This window comes from Eutrema salsugineum, unplaced genomic scaffold (assembly GCF_000478725.1).
Source record: "Eutrema salsugineum unplaced genomic scaffold, Eutsalg1_0 scaffold_3, whole genome shotgun sequence".
In the NCBI taxonomy this organism is placed as follows: domain Eukaryota; kingdom Viridiplantae; phylum Streptophyta; class Magnoliopsida; order Brassicales; family Brassicaceae; genus Eutrema; species Eutrema salsugineum.
The window spans coordinates 4,003,039-4,022,622 of NW_006256756.1; the positions used below are offsets into that span (position 1 = coordinate 4,003,039).

The 19,584-nt window shown below is 39.0% G+C and overlaps 2 protein-coding genes and 1 non-coding gene across 6 annotated transcripts; 2 read left to right on the forward strand and 1 right to left on the reverse strand.

The window, feature by feature from the left end:
* Nucleotides 1–1,206: 1,206 nt before the first annotated feature.
* On the reverse strand, nt 1,207–5,107 carry LOC18014676 (FT-interacting protein 1). Of its 4 annotated transcripts, none has more exons than XM_024154417.1 (5): nt 4,639–5,107; nt 3,938–4,371; nt 3,467–3,856; nt 2,695–3,026; nt 1,207–2,608 (listed from the first exon to the last, which is right to left on the reverse strand). In XM_024154417.1, the coding sequence occupies exons 1-5, from the start codon at nt 5,105–5,107 to the stop codon at nt 1,207–1,209; spliced, it is 3,027 nt and encodes a 1,008-aa protein (XP_024010185.1). The 4 variants fall into 4 exon arrangements, with proteins under 4 accessions (XP_024010185.1, XP_006396881.1, XP_024010184.1 ...); XM_006396818.2 differs by having other exon boundaries at nt 3,938–4,383; XM_024154416.1 differs by having other exon boundaries at nt 3,938–4,389.
* A 1,905-nt stretch (nt 5,108–7,012) lies between these two features.
* Nucleotides 7,013–7,989, forward strand: LOC112085262. Its single transcript, XM_024154462.1, has 2 exons — nt 7,013–7,408; nt 7,714–7,989. Exons 1-2 carry the CDS (start codon nt 7,013–7,015, stop codon nt 7,987–7,989), a joined length of 672 nt encoding a protein of 223 aa, XP_024010230.1.
* A 9,114-nt stretch (nt 7,990–17,103) lies between these two features.
* LOC112085737 lies at nt 17,104–17,210 on the forward strand. Its single transcript, XR_002899036.1, has one exon. It is a non-coding gene; the product is annotated as a small nucleolar RNA R71 (small nucleolar RNA).
* Nucleotides 17,211–19,584: the final 2,374 nt, after the last annotated feature.

The window sequence follows — 19,584 nt, forward strand, 5'->3', positions numbered from 1 at the left end:
GTACACATGAGCAACGTAAGAGTGATCTACCTCACATTCTGCTGAAAACGTTAATGCATTGTAGTCAGGTTGATGCAAAAGGAGATCCTATAAAGTTCTTAGTAATAACTTCGGATGCGGATTTCGCTACGAGTATAGCGTCAATGACAGCGAGAAGGCATTATGTGTTTGTTGAATTTAACAAGGGCTCTTATCCAATACTCAAAGGAAAAACAAAACGTGCTTGGGTTTGGAAAGACTTATAATCTGGAGGTGAACCGTTCTGAGCCTATTCTTCCACCAATTAGAAGACATGGTTAGTTCTCTCTCTCTTTCTCTCTCTCCGTTCTTTGCACCAACCTCGTATTCTGCAACCTCTTTACTTTTGTTGAAATCATAAGCGGGTTCACTACTTTCATTGTAGGTTTTCTTATAGTTATCGCATGTCAGAGTTTTTTTTTTTGGAGCTCTGATGAAATGGACTGGACAGTCAGGTATCCTGATATTGGTTCTTCTTCTTTCGAGTAATATTTGGTCGTTACCACATATAATAATAATCTCATTGAGAACATACCTGCTACTGTTCCTTTGCAATGCAGAATAAACATGGGAGACTAGTAGATCATCTCTAGTTGTTGAGCCGAGTGTTTTCAATATCCCACTACATTTTGACACCTATGGTTTCAACGAAATAATGATTCAAGGAGAAAACAAGTTTCTGGAGAATAATAAAGAGACTCGAGAAAAAAGGGTAAATTAAGTTAGAGATCAGTGAGCTAAATGGAGAGGAAATAAGTGAAGTTCTGAAGATGATTTTTCTTATCGATCCTTGCGATATTACTTGCAAACTTTAATTCTTACAGAACTTTACTTTATGATGTGATTCGCATCCATTTTCATAGGTTGTAACCATCTTTGTATTTTTTTTGTTTGTTTGAGTTCAACCATATTTTATCTTGATTCTACTAATCACCACTCTGATACTGCTTGTTTAGTTTTGAATTATATGCCTAAAATTCACTTATATAAATAAAAAAACAATCATTAGTTTAATTTGATATTTTGAGATATGTACTCAGTCTAATGCTTGTCACTATAAATCGCAATCCAAAATACAGAAGAAACTCTAAACGAACAAACACCATAGTCCAATCAATAATTAAGTGATCTAATTATCATCCGACAATATGATAAAAATACATCCAACCATACATCAATACAAGAGACTTAAAGCATACTGTCCGTTCGAGCAGGTAACCGGCGGAAAAAGTTAATCGGTACAGAAGGAAGTCGGTGCCGGAATCTAGGATGCCTCATGACGAAGAAACCAGCTAACGCAACAACAATCTGAATTGGTGTTATGAAGAAAACTATAGCCGCAAGAAAGCAGAATATAACATATATTGCGGTCGCACGTGGATCTCTCCAGCTTAAAAGTGCCTGAAAACGTTCTCCTTGCGTTGCAAGATCCCCAATTACGGTTTGAATCCTCCCGGCCACGCTTCTAAGCCGGTCATACCTTAACCGCACCATGTCAGGGTTTTTAGTTGTCGGGAATGTGTCAAACTCTTCATCAAGCTCGTCCGGATGAACCGCCTCGGCTTGAGAGATTTTAGTGTTCATGTGCGGTGGATACCGAGGTCTGAACCGGTAGTTCCAGAGTCCTATTAAAAACATGTAGAGAAACATCGTTGGGAGGATCAACTCGGGGAGACAAACAAGCATCAGAAACAGAACATGAACTAGAACGGTCGTGATCGGGTTTCGCCATGAGCAAATATCGGAGAACCATTTCCCAACCGCGATAACGCCGGAGAAAACATTCATCATTCGGAAGAAATTGGCTTTGCTCTTACGCATACTCCACAAATGCGAATCTGTGTCTGACATAAACTCAATGATCTCTTTCCGCAGTGGAGGCTCTGCTCTGCCTAGCCTTGCAGCCACTATATTGACTGCTTGGTGCCGAAGCATGTCTTGTTGCATAACCGAAAACGGCCTTACGTAATGCATTTTGGGAAGAAGTGGTTTTGAGTATTGATAAAGCATATTTGCGAAAGAGACGCATGTGAACCTCACGGCCATATGCAGCTCACCCATTTTCTTCACTCCAGTAGGGTGAAGAACAAGCAACGGATAAGAATGCGTGTAAATCCGTCCCGTCTCTAAAGTAGACAGCCTAATACGGATTTTACCAATCTTCACATCTCGGTTTCCCTTTTCCCCGAGCTGCCCGTTATCAAAGACACCAACGGTTAAAACTGTCGCTGGATCAAATACCTCCCAAGTATACTGCTCGTTATACTTGGGACACAAGTTATCCACCATCGTCCTTGTTCTAACCCATTTTTGGCCGTATTTAGCAACACAGAATGTATCAGAAGTTCCTCTGCCTTCTCTGGTTTTCATCGGGTGGAGTCCAACAGCGTTCAAGATTCCAAGCTCGAGAACTCCAATCGGTTGTCTCCAGAGCGGTCTCGCGGATGGGCGTAGATCACTACTGTAGTGAGTGGACTCATCCAATACATGATATCCTCCTTCAAGACAAACTCGAAGATGAATCCTCATCGAGAATTTTTCTCTCTTGAGCTGGTCCACGTCTACAACAACCGGTCTCTCCAGATTATACCTATCAAAACACATTTCAAAATGACCATATAAATCAAAACCTTCTTATTTATATTTTGAGTCTAATCTCATAATTAGAAACAGTACCAGCGCGAGTGTATCATATGGTCATCAGCTCGCTTCTCTACTGTGTTTAAAGGAATGTAAGTGCGGCCAAGTATCTCATCTTTTCCCGGAGCAACCCGGTCCTCAACGGTGAGAACCAAATGGTCTTCGAACGGCTCTGCAACGACAAACAAAAAGTCTTCGTTCCATACCGCACCAAGGGTACGAGCTTGACATGGTCTTGTCTTCATGACTTGATTTCCTAGCTGCGCTTTGACATAAACATCCGGGAACCTATGTTTCTCCGTCGTAACCAAGTCTTGCGCTTCGACCACATTCACACGCACGTACCATAGACGTGGCGCATGATAGACCTAAACATAACCAAAACAATGACACAAATAATCAAGATTGCTTCAAATTTAATAAAACTAGCACAAAATTATACCTGTTTGGTTGAAATTTCAAATTTTTTTCCTCAACAATAAATGTTATTTACAAAAAAAAATAAGACTAACACTTAGTCTGTAACTTGACGAGGAAGACTGGTAAAAACAGAGCAAACAGAGCGTAAAATGATATTGCCTTCATTGATATTTTAAACACAAATTTGAACATTTATATCTGCCTATAAATGCTCAAGCTATACTTTTGTCTTGATAAAAGTTAAAGATTACCTTTTTGATCAGATATTTGTTGATAAGTTACTATTACTGGATTTTTTCACTTTTGATATGGTCCTAACATATATAAAATAACAACGTAAAATACAAACACTAACGTAAAGAGAAGAAAAATATTGAGGCCATTGTACCTTTGAACGTAGAACCGCAGAGATAGCTGGAGTACAATCAACAGGCATTGCAGCATCAGAATGCCAAGCATCAGAGAAAGCTTCATCGGCTTGTGTACCGATCCAAACAGCGAGCATAAGCTCACCTTTGATCTTCTCTCCTTTCTTGTCCTCTAATCTATACCATTGTGGAGCAAGAGGACTATCCGGAGGCACACGAAGAGGGACATCATTAATGTCAAACCGAACAAAACCAACATAATCGTCTTTTAAAAGATCTTTGTCCTTAACCACCACTTCCAACACAGAGGCTTGCATTCGCTCTTTTGCGAATGCAAACACTTGGTTCCATTCTGGATGCTGTCTCTTCTCAAAATGTCTTGTGATTCCTTTGTAGTTCCCTACTTTTACCTAGATAATACAAAATGGTTAATGAAAAATAATTCTTGATTTGAATCAAATGTTTCTTAAGACACTTATTATTTACTTTACCTCAACGAAAGGATCAACGCTTCCTGTAATATCCATTATAGGAAGCTCACGAGCTTTGACGACACGGACATAGAGGAAATACATTCTCTCGACAAGATCATAAGTACTCGTAGCGGTTTTGTCTTTGTGGATAACACGCCCACCAACGACTCTTCCACCACCGAGATTCGGGCTTGTTTCCTTAAGCGCAAAATCCGCAGGCTGAGCCGAAGCAATTGAATGCGCATGGATAAGCTTTGAAGGTGGTGCTGGTTCGGGTCTCATTTCGTCTGCTTGATGCTTTGGAACGTAATGGTGATGATGTTCGTTATGATGATCCGGTTCAGCGGTACTGGAGGAAGAAGATTGATTAGGTCCTTGTGGATGTTGTTGTTGATGTTCTTGAGCATTGTTTGGGAGGTTGTAAAAGACATGTCGTTTGTCGGATCTATGGTCTACCTTCATAGCTGAAACTGTCACAAAAAGAATATATCAATTGATGTTCTAAACAATCTAATAAGTAGAAGTGAGTAGATAAAAAATAAAACCGGACCGAACCAAAAAAAAAAAAAAATTAAAACCTAAGTTGAAACATTATTTGTTTATAACGTTTTCTTTTTAATTTTTATGCCAAATAAAGTGGATCAAAATCAAACAAAATCAAGATTTAATGTTATTGGACGGAACTAAATAAACGGAAAACCCATATTTTTAAGACGTACCTGTTGTGAGGGCCGGATCTAGGTTATCTATATGATTAGCTGAAGCAGCAGAGGATTTCAAAGATGCATCGTCGGTTATGTAAACTTTCAATCCAAGCTCACCTCTCACACGAGAGAAGATCCCACGTTTCTCCATGGGAAAGTGAAGAACAACAGCGTCAGAATGAGCAACAAAAGAGGTTCCTGAAAGAGATACCTTGCCAAGGAAGGAACGTCCATTAGTAGATCTGTTGTGGCTATAAGCTTGAGCTTCAAGAGTGAGGTAGTGAAGCCGAGATGGATCTGAGATGTTGAAGAAGAAACTCTCGTTCCAAACAGGGTTTAAGTCTCGATCCTTGATCGTTGTTCGGTGCTTCTGACCATCAAAGTAAAGCTCGACGAAAGCGTTTGAGGTTCCTTGACCGTCTTTTGGGAAGAGATTGTGTGCTCCGATCACGTCCACGCCGAGTTTTAGATTACTCATCATCATGATATTCGTTCTTGTTTTGTTCTGTTTAAGTTTCAAGACGATTTGAACGATTTTAAACCCAAAAAAGAAAAAAACTTAAAAGCGATTGTTATTTTGTAAAGAATCACATTGATATGAACACAGAGACTTAAAGTAGAATCAAGCTCTCACGACTTCAGTTTCGATAAAGTGTCTTGAAACTATATACTACATTAATATAATATTATTGCACATGCATTCATTAGTATATATGTATGTATAATGTATAATGTATAGGTTGTGGAGAAACTTAATATCATTATGGAAAGCCCAACTTAGATTTCAAGTAAGGGTGGACATAGTTTCTTGGGATTTTCTTAAATGTTTCTCATCTAGAAGATAATCAGAACCGACTTTTCTGTACGCATATACAATGATGAGAATGCTATAAATTAATATGAAATGGTCTGCCTTAACTTATTGACAAGAGTTATAAATATAATATGGTGTACCTCAACATATGATTTTGATAAAAAAATGTAAAGACCTTCTAAAAAAATATACTTTCTGTACAGAGTTATAAATTGGAATCAATGTTAAAAAGGTCAACTCTTTGCCCTCTTTTCTTGATTGGGTGAGATGAATAAAGGAAAAAAAATTCAAGATGAAAAAAAAACTAGATAACAATATTTCCACTTAAATGCATATATTTACATATACTTCTATCTGAAACTAAGAGTTGATTTGATCCATTATTTAAGGTAAAGATCCTAAAAGAACGCATATGACACATGAGTTTGTTTGACTTGTAAGAATTGAGCTCATAGCTCATAAGATCTAAAATTCCACCAATAGTACTAGGCACTAGCTATGTTTCCGCGACTGCATGATATGATATGATATGGTTAAATGCGTGTATATATATATATATGTATATGCATATCTATACAAACGTAGTATGTGAAGTGGGCTCTTTAGATTTATCAAAGCCCATTCAAGGATTTAACTACTGTCCCATCGAAATCTCAATCTTAGGACTAAAAAAGCTATGAAAAATTGATTTTTTTTTTTGCCGAGTGTGATTTAAGTCTTGTATTGTGTGTAATTTATTTACATTGAAAAACTAAAAGGAAAAATTGTATTTATTTCAAAAATCTAAGCAATAATAAAAAACAAATCATTGTTAAGAAATGATTGTCCACCACATATTTTACTAACCTTATCATTGATATATGTGGTTTTACCACCATCTCTTTGTAATATTTTATGCTGTCATCTTCAGATTCCTCCTTTTTGTAACATGAGTGAAGTAGCAATAATAAAGAAATCACTTCTCCCTCTCTTCTCTCTCTTACGTCTCTTCTCTTTGATGCTTATATATATATATATATATATAACAAATCTTACTTTATAATTTACATACATCAGTTATAGTTTACAAAACGTTACCAGCACGAATGCCTCTTGATTCGTTCTTATACTCAAAGAGGTAAGATTTAAATTTATGTTTAATTTATTTCAAGTTTACGTATTATTTCAAGATGATAGACTCTGCCTTTCCAGAACTGTTGATTTAAATTTATGTTCAATTTATTTTCAAGTTTACGGGATGATAGACTCTGCCTTCTCCAAACCGATCGTTATAATAGGCTATGTCTTCACGATCATATGATCATATGGTAGACTATGTCTTCTCGGATCATATATATGGAATGAAAGGCTAAGCCTCCTCCTTGATTTTATATTTGTGGAGTAGAAGGTTATACCTCTTCCTTAAAATTATGGTAGGCTCTACCTCCTCAATTATATAGAAGTTTATGCTTTTATATTGCCTAAAAATATATTTTTTATTATATATGCATATTCAAAATTGTTTTATCATATTTCTTTAAAAACAAAAATTAAAATTAAAATTTTTTCTAAATTTATGATATACATACAGTTATCATGTCAAATTTGGCGAAGCTCGAAATCCCTACCCTTGATGTGTCTGGTAAAAATTACATGTCATGGGCAGTAGGTGCAAACATGCATCTAAGAGGAAACGGGCTTCTCGATACCATCGATAAGTCGGAAACGACATTAGATGAGAAAAAGGCGAAAGCCATTATATTTTTGCTCCACCACATCGATAATAGTTTAAAAGAGGAATACATCACGGAAGAAGATCCTGCAGATCTTTGGCAATCTCTCAAAGATAGGTTTGATCATCAGAAATATGTGATCTTACCGAAAACCAAACATGAGTGGTTGAACCTCTGGTTCCAGGATTACAAAAGTGTTGGTGAATATAATTCTGCTATGTTCGAAATTACTTCCAGGATGATGTTATGTGGACAGGAGGTAAGTGATTTCGACATGATCGAAAAAGCTCTCCAAACATTTCATCCTGGAAATGTAATCCTGCAACAACAATACCGGGCAAAAAGTTACACCACTTACTCGGAGTTGATGCAAGTCCTCCTTGTAGCAGAACAAAATAATCAGCTCATGATGTTAAACCATCAAATTCGTCCAATTGGATCATCGCCATTTCCAGAAGCGAATGTTGCGTCATCCAGTCAAAATAATAGAACCGAACGTGGATGCGGGCGGTGTCGAGGCCGTAACCGCGGTCGCGGACGAGGAAAACAAAATGATGTTGGCAGGGAAGCAAGAAAGCAAAAAGAAACTGCTTGTTACAAATGCGGCATGAAAAATCATTGGACAAAGACCTGTCGTACGCCAAGACATTTGCCGATCTGTACCGAGCATCACAAGATGCCAAAGAAAAGGATAAAGGAAAGAATTTCGAAATCAATTTCATCTCTGATGAAGATGGACCTTCCTTTGATGGCATAAGTGATTATACTCATCTTGATATCGCTGATTTTCTTGTTGATCTTGAAGAATCAACGGAAACAAAGCGATTAAGATCGATGTAATATAAAGTTTTCTTGAAGAGGACAAGAAAAGCCAATGTAATTTTAAATAAAAATGTAATATATTTTTGTTAACAAGAAAATGTTTTTCTTAATATAAAATAATATCTAAAATCATGTTTTGGTTTATTAATGCATTTTATTACATATTGTGATTCAGAACATGTCATCGTTTGAGATTCAGGATGGAGATACACATCTAGTAGACAGTGCTACGACACATACTATACTTAAAGATAAAAATTATTTCTCCTGTCTCAAAATAAATGACTCCGCCGGAAGCATGAGTACCATATCTGGTAATGCAAATATTATAATAGGCTCCGGAAGAGCTAATTTTTTAATGCTAAGGGGGACAAAATTTGAAATAAATGATGCGTTATATTCCCCCAAATCTAGCAGCAACTTGCTAAGTTTTAAAGATATCCGAGGAAATGAATATCATATAGCAAGTATAAATAAGAATGGCATTGAATATCTTTGCATTACATCTGAGAGAAAACATGTATTGGAAGAATTACCAATGATGTCCTCTAGATTATATTGCACAAAAATAAATATTACTGAATCCTATGTTATAGTAAACCTGGGGTTTACTAGTACATTTTGAGTATGGCATGAAAGATTTGGTCATCCTGGATCAGTCATAATGAGAAGAATTCTGCAAAATTCGAGTGGCCACTCATTGAAAAACCAGAAGATTTTTCAATCGGAAGAGTTTTCATGTCAGACATGTTCTTAAAGAAAACTCATAACTAGGCCCTTGCCAGCCAAAGTTGGGGATGAATCTCCTGTATTCTTAGAGAGAATACATGGTGATATATGTGGGCCGATTCACCCACCGTGTGGGCCATTTAGATATTTTATGGTATTAATTGATGCATCTAGTAGATGGTCATATGTGTGTCTATTGACCACAAGAAATATGACTTTCGCAAGATTCATTTCCCAAATAATCAGGTTGAGAGCGCAATTCCCTGATTATGCCATAAAAAATGTCAGGCTTGATAACGCTGGTGAATTCACATCAGCGGCATTTATTGACTGTTGTATATCATTAAGAATCGATGTTGAGCATCCTGTTCCACATGTTCATACACAAAATGGCATGGCTAAGTCTTTGATAAAACAGTTGCAGTTGATTGCAAGACTGTTAATATTGAGAACAAAACTCCCAATTACTGTATGGGGACATGCTATATTGCATGCTGGGGCATTGGTCCAGATGAGGCCAAGTGCATATAATGAATATTCCCCAATACAGTTAACATCTGGCAAGGAGCCAAATGTGTCCCATCTCCGTATTTTTGGCTGTGCGGTCTTTGTCCCAATAGCCCCACCACAAAGAACAAAAATGGGGCCACAAAGGAGATTAGGAATATATATCGGCTATATGTCACCAAGTATAATTAGATATCTTGAACCGGTACTTAAAAAATGACTGGGAGAAATGGCAGATGGCCATAAGAAATGAATTAATCTCCCAGAATAAAAGAAGTGTCTTTGGACCTATAATCATTACACCAGAAGATGTAATACCAGTCGGGTGCAAATGGGTCTTTGTGAGAAAAAGAAATGAGAAAAATGAGGTCACAAGATATGAAGCCCGACTTGTGGCACATAGTTTTTCTCAAAGACCGGGAATTGATTATGAAGATACATATTCCCCGGTCATGGATGCAATCACATTCAGGTACTTGATGTGCTTGTGTCAACTACGTGAGGGAACAAGTTTTACCCTTAACAAAACAAATGAAAGCCGCTAGTGCACAGCTAATCAGTTGTAGTATTAAGGGATCGGATCCACAGAGATTTGTGTGCCTGGTATTCTTCTACGGTTTTTAACTTTATGTCTAGACTAAATTGGTTTTAAAGGTTGGTTGTTTTTCTTGCGAATTAAACTAAAACAAAAGAAAGTAAATAAATCTATCCTAAAAAGCAGATAAGAAAATCGAATGGAATGCAATTAGAATAGGCAAATATCGAATGAAAGACTAATAAGGCAAGTAAGATAACGCATGAAAAGTAAATAAAGCAAGTAAATAATGAACTAAGGAAATTGAAATGCAGGTCTAAGAAAGCAAGTAAAAATCGATGGAATTGTAAACTATGGCTAAAAACGCTGAGCTTTTGGGAACTCTAAGGGATCATAATCGGTTTTAACACTAAGGTAGATAGATTGGGATTGACATATAACGATATATGGGTTCTAGAGCTAGAGTACGGCGGTATGACTACGTCACTGTCGTGATCGTAACCAACTGTTTCTCGCAACCCTGACCAGTAGGTTTCCACTCTGGCCCTGGAAGGGAGAGAACGCAAGAGCTGCACAAGACTCGTCAATACTCACGATCTCACCGCAGGTAGGTTTCCACTCCTACGGAAAAATCGCCTGTTTCATTCTAGGGCTGATACTTAATGAAAACTTTCGCAACACTAACTATCTAGATCAGATACTAGGTGATCAATCAAGCATACATGCAATAAGAACAAGAATAAACAGAGAACAGGTCGAAATCCCAGATCTATAAACCTAGATGTCTTAATCGATTATGAGAGCCCTTTTCGGGAACCCGAAGCCCAACTCGGGATCTACTCAGACATGGCTGAGTTCGACATCATCATTGGTTTTAATAAAAGTAATGAAAAACAGTAAAGAAAAGAGATAAAGAAAGCTTCTCTATCGAAGAACTCGGACTTGAACAAATCTTCTACAAAAATCTCATAAAAACGGCTAAAGGAAAAGGGTTTCTGTAAAGTATGAAGGGTTCTCTCTAAAAACGACCTAAATGACATGTATTTATAGTCTCCAATACTCCATGGTCTCTAGGGTTCCGGAATTGAGGCTGAGAATGACTTTGGGCTTCAGATAAGTGGGCTTTAACTCGGAGATTGATTGCCGCGGTCGGGAGTGTTGTGACCGCGGCAAATAGCTTGTTGGCCGCGGTTGGGAAGCTTCTGACCGCGGCAAATAGCTTGTTGGCCGCGGTCGGGTGAGTTGCTGACCGACTTCGAATGGCTCCGGGGCTAATGAAATATCTTGAGATCTAACCGTTGGAATGTCTCTAAACCAAGTGCATTTGAAAGCTGGTTGATTCTTCTATAAGTTGTCCAATTTTGAGGGTGATCAGACGGTGAGAAGGTCTTCGTCTCTCCATGAGAGTTCTGACGGTCTGCATTTATCCAAAAGAGTCTTTTTGTTCCATTTTGTGCCTCTTTATCCCAAATTACCTGAAAAGTCTTTTAAAATCCGGAAACATAAAAATCCTTTGAAAACCTTTGAAAATGGAGTTAAAACACCTGTAAAAGATATTAAAATGATCCATAAAAATGGTCAAAATCCGGTATTATCAACTCCCCCAGACTTAGTCTTTTGTTTGTCCTCAAACAAAACAAAGGTTAAATCTCGGCTAGAGGTTTGAAAACGCAGGAACTAAACAAAATCTCAGAGACCAAACTTCTAGACCAATATCAATCAGTATGCATCAATCGGGAATAGCCTAGAAAATTCTCACTAGCAATACAGGCATAACTAGTCCGTTAATCCGTCATGCAGAAATCTATGCACTAAGATCTAACTTCCAGTCAACTAGCTCTTAACATTCATTAAAAAACTCGGTGGTTCTCATCAAAGAAAACCTAGGCAAGGCGATCTAGGCTAGGTGTCAAGAAGGATTATTTTGGGGGGTAAGGCTTAAAGTGTTTACGGGTTACCTGAAGATTTGGAGGATGCAGGATATTATGCAAAACCGCAAGAGAGAGTGAAGCTGTTGGTATCCACAGTTTTCAGTCACTTTCTTCTTGACATAGATTCATGGTCTTCTTCCTCAGGTTCTCTCCAAACTCCCCCAGACTTAGATTTTTGTAAATCTTTCAAAACAATAGCTCCTTAAACGAATAGTGGTTGCTCATTGCTCCACAAATTTCGACAATCTAAGACTCATTAGGCTTTTTGTTTCCCTTTCTCTTTTCACGTTTTTTTTTTTTTTTTTTTTTTTTTTTTTTTAAAGAAAGGGAACATCTTTAGATCTAGAGTCTTAGAGAGCACGAATTTACCAGTTAATATCTGTCTCGTAAAGGTTTATTATGTTTCTGATACTCTTCCTTCCCAATTCCATTCAGTCTCCTTTGTGAGTGACTGAAAACTGCGTCGCTCCTCTTCTCTCCGACGTTTTTGCACATATCTGCTGATATAAACTAAAGAGAGAATGCATGAAGATTGAAAACAAGGGTTTTGGGTTTAGGGTATGGTACCAGATAAAGATAAACTGGTCATCTAGGACGACAAATAGTGGTAAAAGTGATGGTAAAAGATGTCCTAGATGTGTATGTCGATGTCTGCCTAAAATCAATGATGAGAAAATTAGATATCAATATTAAGTCCAAATAAAATAAGCTAGTATATCCTGTCAGAAAGAATCTCCATGAATAGAAGTCCTCTGGTGGGAGTTCGTAGTGCAAGTACTCTAGCTACCGCCTAGTCTAGTGCTAACCACAAATGAGCTATCATGCATAGTGTAGAAGTGTGCAGGTCTAAATCATCATAGTTTTGCGTCAAACATTCCTGAAAAATACTTAATGTCGAATAAGTTACATATTAAAATTTAAAAAGTACTTGAAATTTAAAAGCAAAGCAGGGAAATGATTAGTACGGATAGACATCCTCCCCCAGACTTAAATCACACTGTCCCCAGTGTGAAAAAGTTGGTGAGAAAATGGTGAATAAAAGCAAAATAAAATAAGATAAGATAAAAGAAAAGAAAATGATAATAGAACCGTGATGGTAGTGAAGTGCTGATCAATCACTCATCCTCCGAAGTGTCGTCTGCAAAATGGTGCTGCTCCTGTTAGAAGGTGACAACGCGCTCAAAGCGTCGTCCCTGTCTTTCAACTCTGTGCTCGAGATCGGAATGAGTGTGTGATGATGTAGATGATGAGGTGTGGCCAGTCGAAATAGATGGCTGAAAATGAGCACGGGCTGCAGCTGCATCACGCTTCGCCTTGGCCACTATGTATTGGCCAATGGTGAATGGTAGACGAGGTACAGATGGCAGAAAATCATCGGATACCGGAGTCCATCGTGGGCGTCCTCCGTTGCACAATCTCGGGATAGACGCTGAAGGTAAGCGGACTCGGTGCTCCTCGGTGCCAGTGCAATACTTGTAACCAAACCTGTCTGGATCGAAAGCGGCACGAGAGATAGTGTGATCGCGAAAGAGATAAAGTAGATCATACCAGACATCGGGAAGTGGATCATCAGATGAGAAATCGAATCCTACAGCCTGTAGTATCGCTGTAATAGCACTCCCGAAAGCTGGAGTAGCGTCCTTGCAACCATGTAAATCATGCTTCACCTTTACCATATTCTGCGCTATGATCCATGCGAAGCAGGCAAGTCGTGGATCATCCATAAACGGAATCTGAAGTGCGATGAGCTCAGTCTTCAAAACACTTCCCATGTTGGCTCTAGAGAAGATCGTGTGTGCTAAGAGTTTGTGCACAACTCTCACTGCTGGGTGGCTAAGAAGGGCTGACTTTGATCTCCCACTATCATAGGTTCCATGACCTATCTCTCTCCACAGGTTAAGATCAGGTTCATCTTCAAGGTAAATGCCATCAGTGTATGGAAACATAAGAGCTTCACAAACCTCGGAAATGGTGAGTGAATAAGGCTGTCCGCGGATAGAGAATGACAAGATGCCATCTGATGCTCTGGGGTTCCTCCTCTTCGTGTGGTGGAGTGTAATAGACGCTAAAAGCTCACGGACTAGCTCAGGATAAGTCGGAAGGTTCAGCTCCATGTAGGGTCTCAGCTTAAGTGCATCGATGTACCAGATCACATCCTCTCTGATTCCAAGCATCTCGAGTGTATGATAATCGATGCAAGGCGTGGGTTTGATGTTCAGCTTCTTGAAACGCCTTGCATAGTCCACTCTCGGGTTTGTCTCCTTCCCAATGTATCGAATTTGTGGTGGCTCGGGAGCTGCTCGTGTTTCTCTTGAGTGCTGGAGCAATCTCATCACATAGCTTCTTCTTCTTGGTCTGGCTTGGTTCAGCATGTACTCTCCTAGAGTAGCATCATCGGGAATGTCCTCGGAGCTGCCACCAGTGCGACGGCTCCTTCGGGATTTGGTTTCTTCCATTTTCTGCAAAATGAAATGATTCTTGGAAAAAGAATGAATATGGATGCTGATTTTAACACATTAAGATCTGTTATACTAATACTAGTATAAAGAGATTAATTAAAACCATGAGCAAGCAAAATTTATATTGAATCAGAGAAATTAAGTAGTTCATGACTAAATTCGGATTTTTGATGTTCTTAACACATAAATTTTCCAAAAATCGGTTTTGATGAGCAATTTCCATGTAAATTCTAAAGATTACCCAATACTAATCACTAATCACACAAGACTAAATCAAATTCATCAATTTTGCTGTTCCAAATTCGATTTTTAGTAAGCATGTAGAATCCAAATTTCAAAAATCTCAATTTCTCTTAAGCTAGGTGCTAAAATCGATTTTTAGATAACCTAAATGGATAATCTATCATTCTTAAGCTATTCCCACCATCAATAGACCAAGATTTTGGGTTTTTAAAGAAAACCCTAAGTTCAAAATCGAGTAAAAATGGTGAGTTTGAGGTTCATACCTTGCTGGAAAGAGAGAATTGATGGCAGAATTGAAATCAGCTTTGAAAAAGAGTGAGGTTTGAGCCAAAAATCTCTTAAAAAGCTTAAGAATTGAAAAATGTGTTCTTTCTCCTAAATCTCTAAGTCTTTTGGAAGAGAAGAGAAGAAAGAGTTTTGATCCAAAAAGTTTGTTTCTTTTCTTTAAAAAGCATTTTTGAAGCAAAAACAGAAAATTTCTGGAAATTTTTAAGTTTACGGGAACTTACCTTTTCTTGTTTGCACATTAGGAAAGTTTAAAACTTACGGAGGATCTTTTTGGGTTTTACCGGGAACATTTCGAGAAACACCGAGAATCACCAGGCAACACCGGGAAATACCGAAAAATGGCAGAAATCCACGGGATCACCTCAACGACCAACGGCCGCGGTCAGGAGACGCTCGACCGCGGTGATCGAGGGCTCGGCCGCGGTCATGTTCACGATGCCGCGGTCGATGCACCCTTGGCCGCGGGTCAAAGGGTCGCGACCGCGGCTCTTCCTCCTGCGGCCTATTGTCCAATCTTCTAGTTTTTGCCGGGCCGAGCGGCTAAAAACCTACCTTTTCTTCTTGGTTTTTCTAATTTTCTGATTTTGTTTTTGTGTTTTTGTTTTATAACATACCTAAAACTTAAAAAGAAAAAGAAAGCATAAATTGTAAAAAGGAAAAGAAAACTAAAAGAAAGAGTACCTAAATGGGTTGCCTCCCATTAAGCGCTTTGATTTTAAGTCGTTTAGCTCGACGTAAGCATGAGGAATCAGGCTGATTTGAATGGCACTCCACTTGATGTGCCTTTATCACTTCCGGTTGCTGGAGGTTTTACTTCTTCTCCTTGAGGAGAAGTCTTCTTACCTTTACTCTTCTTCCGGACTTTAATGTTGTTCAAAACCCTTTTTGTGTTTTCGATAAGCTCCTGGATTTGGTCCTCACTAGTTTCTGTTGCATCTGGTGGGATGATGATCTTGATCTTTGCAAAAGCTTTCGGCTTCTCCTTTTCTTTCTCTTTTGGCCTGTTTCCTTTACTTGGAAATTCATCTAAGATAGTAGGATAATACCTTTTTCGGTCCACATTGAGGAAAACAGCATGCCGGTTTGCGCGATCGATTATTGCTCCTACTGTAGCTAGGAATGGTCTCCCAAAAATGAGTGGTATCTCCTTGTCTTTATCCATCTCCAGGACTTGGAAATCTGCTGGAACAATCTTATCTCCCACTAGAACTTGTAGATCATGAATCGCCCCTTCAGTATCTTTTTGAGATGAATCTCTAAAAATAACCTTAACCGTCGATGTCTTTAAGGTTTTAATGCCCAATTTTTTGGCAAATGTCTTAGACATGATGTTGACATTGTCTCCGGAATCGCACAAGCAGTCTGTAAACTTGATTCCTGAAATGAAACACTGAAAAAAAAAACGTCCCGGATCATCGGCTTTGGTAAGCCTTTGAAACGGTGATCGTTCAGGTACCTTAAACGGTGGCTGCTTGGGATCGATATCCTTGTACAGTGGTATAAAGATTGGGGTTTCTGCTTTCTTTCCATCGGTTCCAGACTCTTCTTCGGGCAATGTGGTTATGGCGTTGCAAAACTTCTTAGGGTTATCTTCAACTCTTCCTGGAAGAACTCCACTTTGCCTCTTCATAGAGTCGGCTGTTTGGCGACTTGCACATCTAACTTTTTTACGTGCGAAGATAAAGATTCAAACTTACCATTCAGATCATTGTACATGCAGTCCACTTTCACGTTCACGTCTTTAGATGCTTTTTCGTTCGTCATAACGAGCTGTTGGATTGACTGTTCAAGTCTACCGATTTACGAAGCTAGCTGGTTCGTCGTGACTCCCTGCTGTTGTACAAATTGATTGTTAAAACTCGTACCTTGGTAGTTATATGGCTATCGCGGTTGATATGGTACTATTCCTCCAAAGTTTCCACCTTGAAACTTGTTTTGGAATGATTTTTGCTGAGGTGGGTAGTACTGATCTTGAGGATTCTCCACATTTGGATTGCGGTAAGAGAGATTGTTGTAATTTACATTCTGGAAGTTGTTGTTGAAGTTGTTGTTGGAGCGATTTTGGTATGGCACCAGTGCTCCTACGTAGTTCACATCTTCTTCTTGAAATGCTTGATTAATGTGATCAATATCACTATGTCCTTCCTCTTCTGCGCCATTGTTGGTTTCACAAGCATGGATCGGGCGATTGTTGCTCTTCAGAAGCTGGCTCACCATGTTTTTCAAATCGGTTATCTCCTTGTTGTCTGTTCCGGCTTGCTTCATCGATCGATCGTATTCAGGACAGTCATTGCTATTGGCTTGAGCCAAATTTTCGATGAGAGCTCTTCCTTGGGTTATCGTCTTTTTCCCAAAATCTCCATTGCTAGCTGTATCAAGTGAAAGTTTGTATTTTGGTTGCAAACCTCGGTAAAATGTGCTTAGCAGGCTTGATCCATGAAATCCATGGTGAGGGCAGTCACGTTCATATTCCTTAAAACGTTCCCAAGCTTCATAGAAAGATTCAGTTGGCCCTTGTTGAATGGTTGAGATCTTCGTTCTCAAATTGTTTGACCTTGACTTAGTGTAGAAGTGGTTTAGGAAAACAGTTCTACATTCTTCCCAATTGGTAATCGATCCTGCAGGCAAAGACTTCAACCAACGGTGAGCTTTATCTGCTAATGAAAAAGGGAACAACTTACACTTTAAATAGTCGGGTGGAACTTGGTTTGTTCTCATCATGCTGCAAATTTCTTCAAAAAGCTCGATATGGTCCATTGGGTGCTCAGAAGGAACTCCATGGAACTGGTTTTGCTTCACCAATGAGATGATTTGAGGCTTGACTTCAAACTCATTCCGGTTTGGAAATGGTACTTGAATCGCAGATCGATTCTGAAAATTTTGAGTAGGTGCATCAAAATCAGCTATGCGATGGTTCCTGGCTTGTCTTCGGTGTTGATTTGCTGGCGGAATGGGGCGGTGAATGCGTTCATTCGGCTGCATTGCTGGGTGGTCACCATCGGCTGCATTGATGGGTGGATCAAAGTCTTCACGTCCTTCTCTCTCTCGGTTCTGGTGGTTTCTTGGAAGAACCTCATCCTCCTCTCCATCTTGTCGAGCATGATCACCTTCTATGTGATCATTCTCTTCGTTTTCTCCATGTTCGGACCCGTCTTGGTCCATATTTAAATTTTGATTAATAGGATCTCCAGGCTGGTTGTCGTTGGCCATTCCTTGCGTTCGTCTAAGTCTTCGAAGTTCTCTTTCGTCTCTGTCTATCTCGTCTAGAATTGGAATGTCTCCTGCAGGTCTACGCCTGGTATTCATGCAACTCAGAGAAAAACAAAAGAAGGGAAAGATAGTTCAGAAAAACTTTAAGAACGAGCTAGACATCAGGTGTCTAGAACAGAAGTTAAAACAAGAAAAATAGCAAAAGGCAGCGAAACAAATCCCCGGCAACGGCGCCAAAAACTTGATGTGCTCGTGTCAACTACGTGAGGGAACAAGTTTTACCCTTAACAAAACAAATGAAAGCCGCAAGTGCACAGCTAATCAGTTGTAGTATTAAGGGATCGGATCCACAGAGATTTGTGTGCCTGGTATTCTTCTACGGTTTTTAACTTTATGTCTAGACTAAATTGGTTTTAAAGGTTGGTTGTTTTTCTTGCGAATTAAACTAAAACAAAAGAAAGTAAATAAATCTATCCTAAAAAGCAGATAAGAAAATCGAATGGAATGCAATTAGAATAGGCAAATATCGAATGAAAGACTAATAAGGCAAGTAAGATAACGCATGAAAAGTAAATAAAGCAAGTAAATAATGAACTAAGGAAATTGAAATGCAGGTCTAAGAAAGCAAGTAAAAATCGATGGAATTGTAAACTATGGCTAAAAACGCTGAGCTTTTGGGAACTCTAAGGGATCATAATCGGTTTTAACACTAAGGTAGATAGATTGGGATTGACAGATAACGATATATGGGTTCTAGAGCTAGAGTACGGCGGTATGACTACGTCACTGTCGTGATCGTAACCAACTGTTTCTCGCAACCCTGACCAGTAGGTTTCCACTCTGGCCCTGGAAGGGAGAGAACGCAAGAGCTGCACAAGACTCGTCAATACTCACGATCTCACCGCAGGTAGGTTTCCACTCCTACGGAAAAATCGCCTGTTTCATTCTAGGGCTGATACTTAATGAAAACTTTCGCAACACTAACTATCTAGATCAGATACTAGGTGATCAATCAAGCATACATGCAATAAGAACAAGAATAAACAGAGGACAGGTCGAAATCCCAGATCTATAAACCTAGATGTCTTAATCGATTATGTGAGCCCCTTTCGGGAACCCTAAGCCCAACTCGGGATCTACTCAGACATGGCTGAGTTCGACATCATCATTGGTTTTAATAAAAGTAATGAAAAACAGTAAAGAAAAGAGATAAAGAAAGCTTCTCTATTGAAGAACTCGGACTTGAACAAATCTTCTACAAAAATCTCATAAAAACGGCTAAAGGAAAAGGGTTTCTGTAAAGTATGAAGGGTTCTCTCTAAAAACGACCTAAATGACATGTATTTATAGTCTCCAATACTCCATGGTCTATAGGGTTCCAGAATTGAGGCTGAGAATGACTTTGGCTTCAGATAAGTGGGCTTTAACTCGGAGATTGATTGCCGCGGTCGGGAGTGTTGTGACCGCGGCAAATAGCTTGTTGGCCGCGGTTGGGAAGCTTCTGACCGCGGCAAATAGCTTGTTGGCCGTGGTCGGGTGAGTTGCTGACCAACTTCGAATGGCTCCGGGGCTAATGAAATATCTTGAGATCCAACCGTTGGAATGTCTCCAAACCAAGTGCATTTGAAAGCTGGTTGATTCTTCTATAAGTTGTCCAATTTTGAGGGTGATCAGACGGTGAGAAGGTCTTCCTCTCTCCATGAGAGTTCTG

Excerpts from the sequence above, each read along its gene's own strand:
- LOC112085262 (XM_024154462.1), top strand. The coding sequence starts at position 7,013 with ATGTCAAATTTGGCGAAGCTCGAAATCCCTACCCTTGATGTGTCTGGT. Across the intron at positions 7,409-7,713 it reads TGATGTTATGTGGACAGGAG|GGAAGCAAGAAAGCAAAAAG; the intron begins GTAAGTGATTTC and ends TGATGTTGGCAG.
- LOC18014676 (XM_024154416.1), bottom strand. The coding sequence starts at position 5,107 with ATGATGATGAGTAATCTAAAACTCGGCGTGGACGTGATCGGAGCACAC. Across the intron at positions 3,857-3,937 it reads GCGTTGATCCTTTCGTTGAG|GTAAAAGTAGGGAACTACAA; the intron begins GTAAAGTAAATA and ends TGTATTATCTAG. Across the intron at positions 2,609-2,694 it reads CATATGATACACTCGCGCTG|GTATAATCTGGAGAGACCGG; the intron begins GTACTGTTTCTA and ends GTGTTTTGATAG.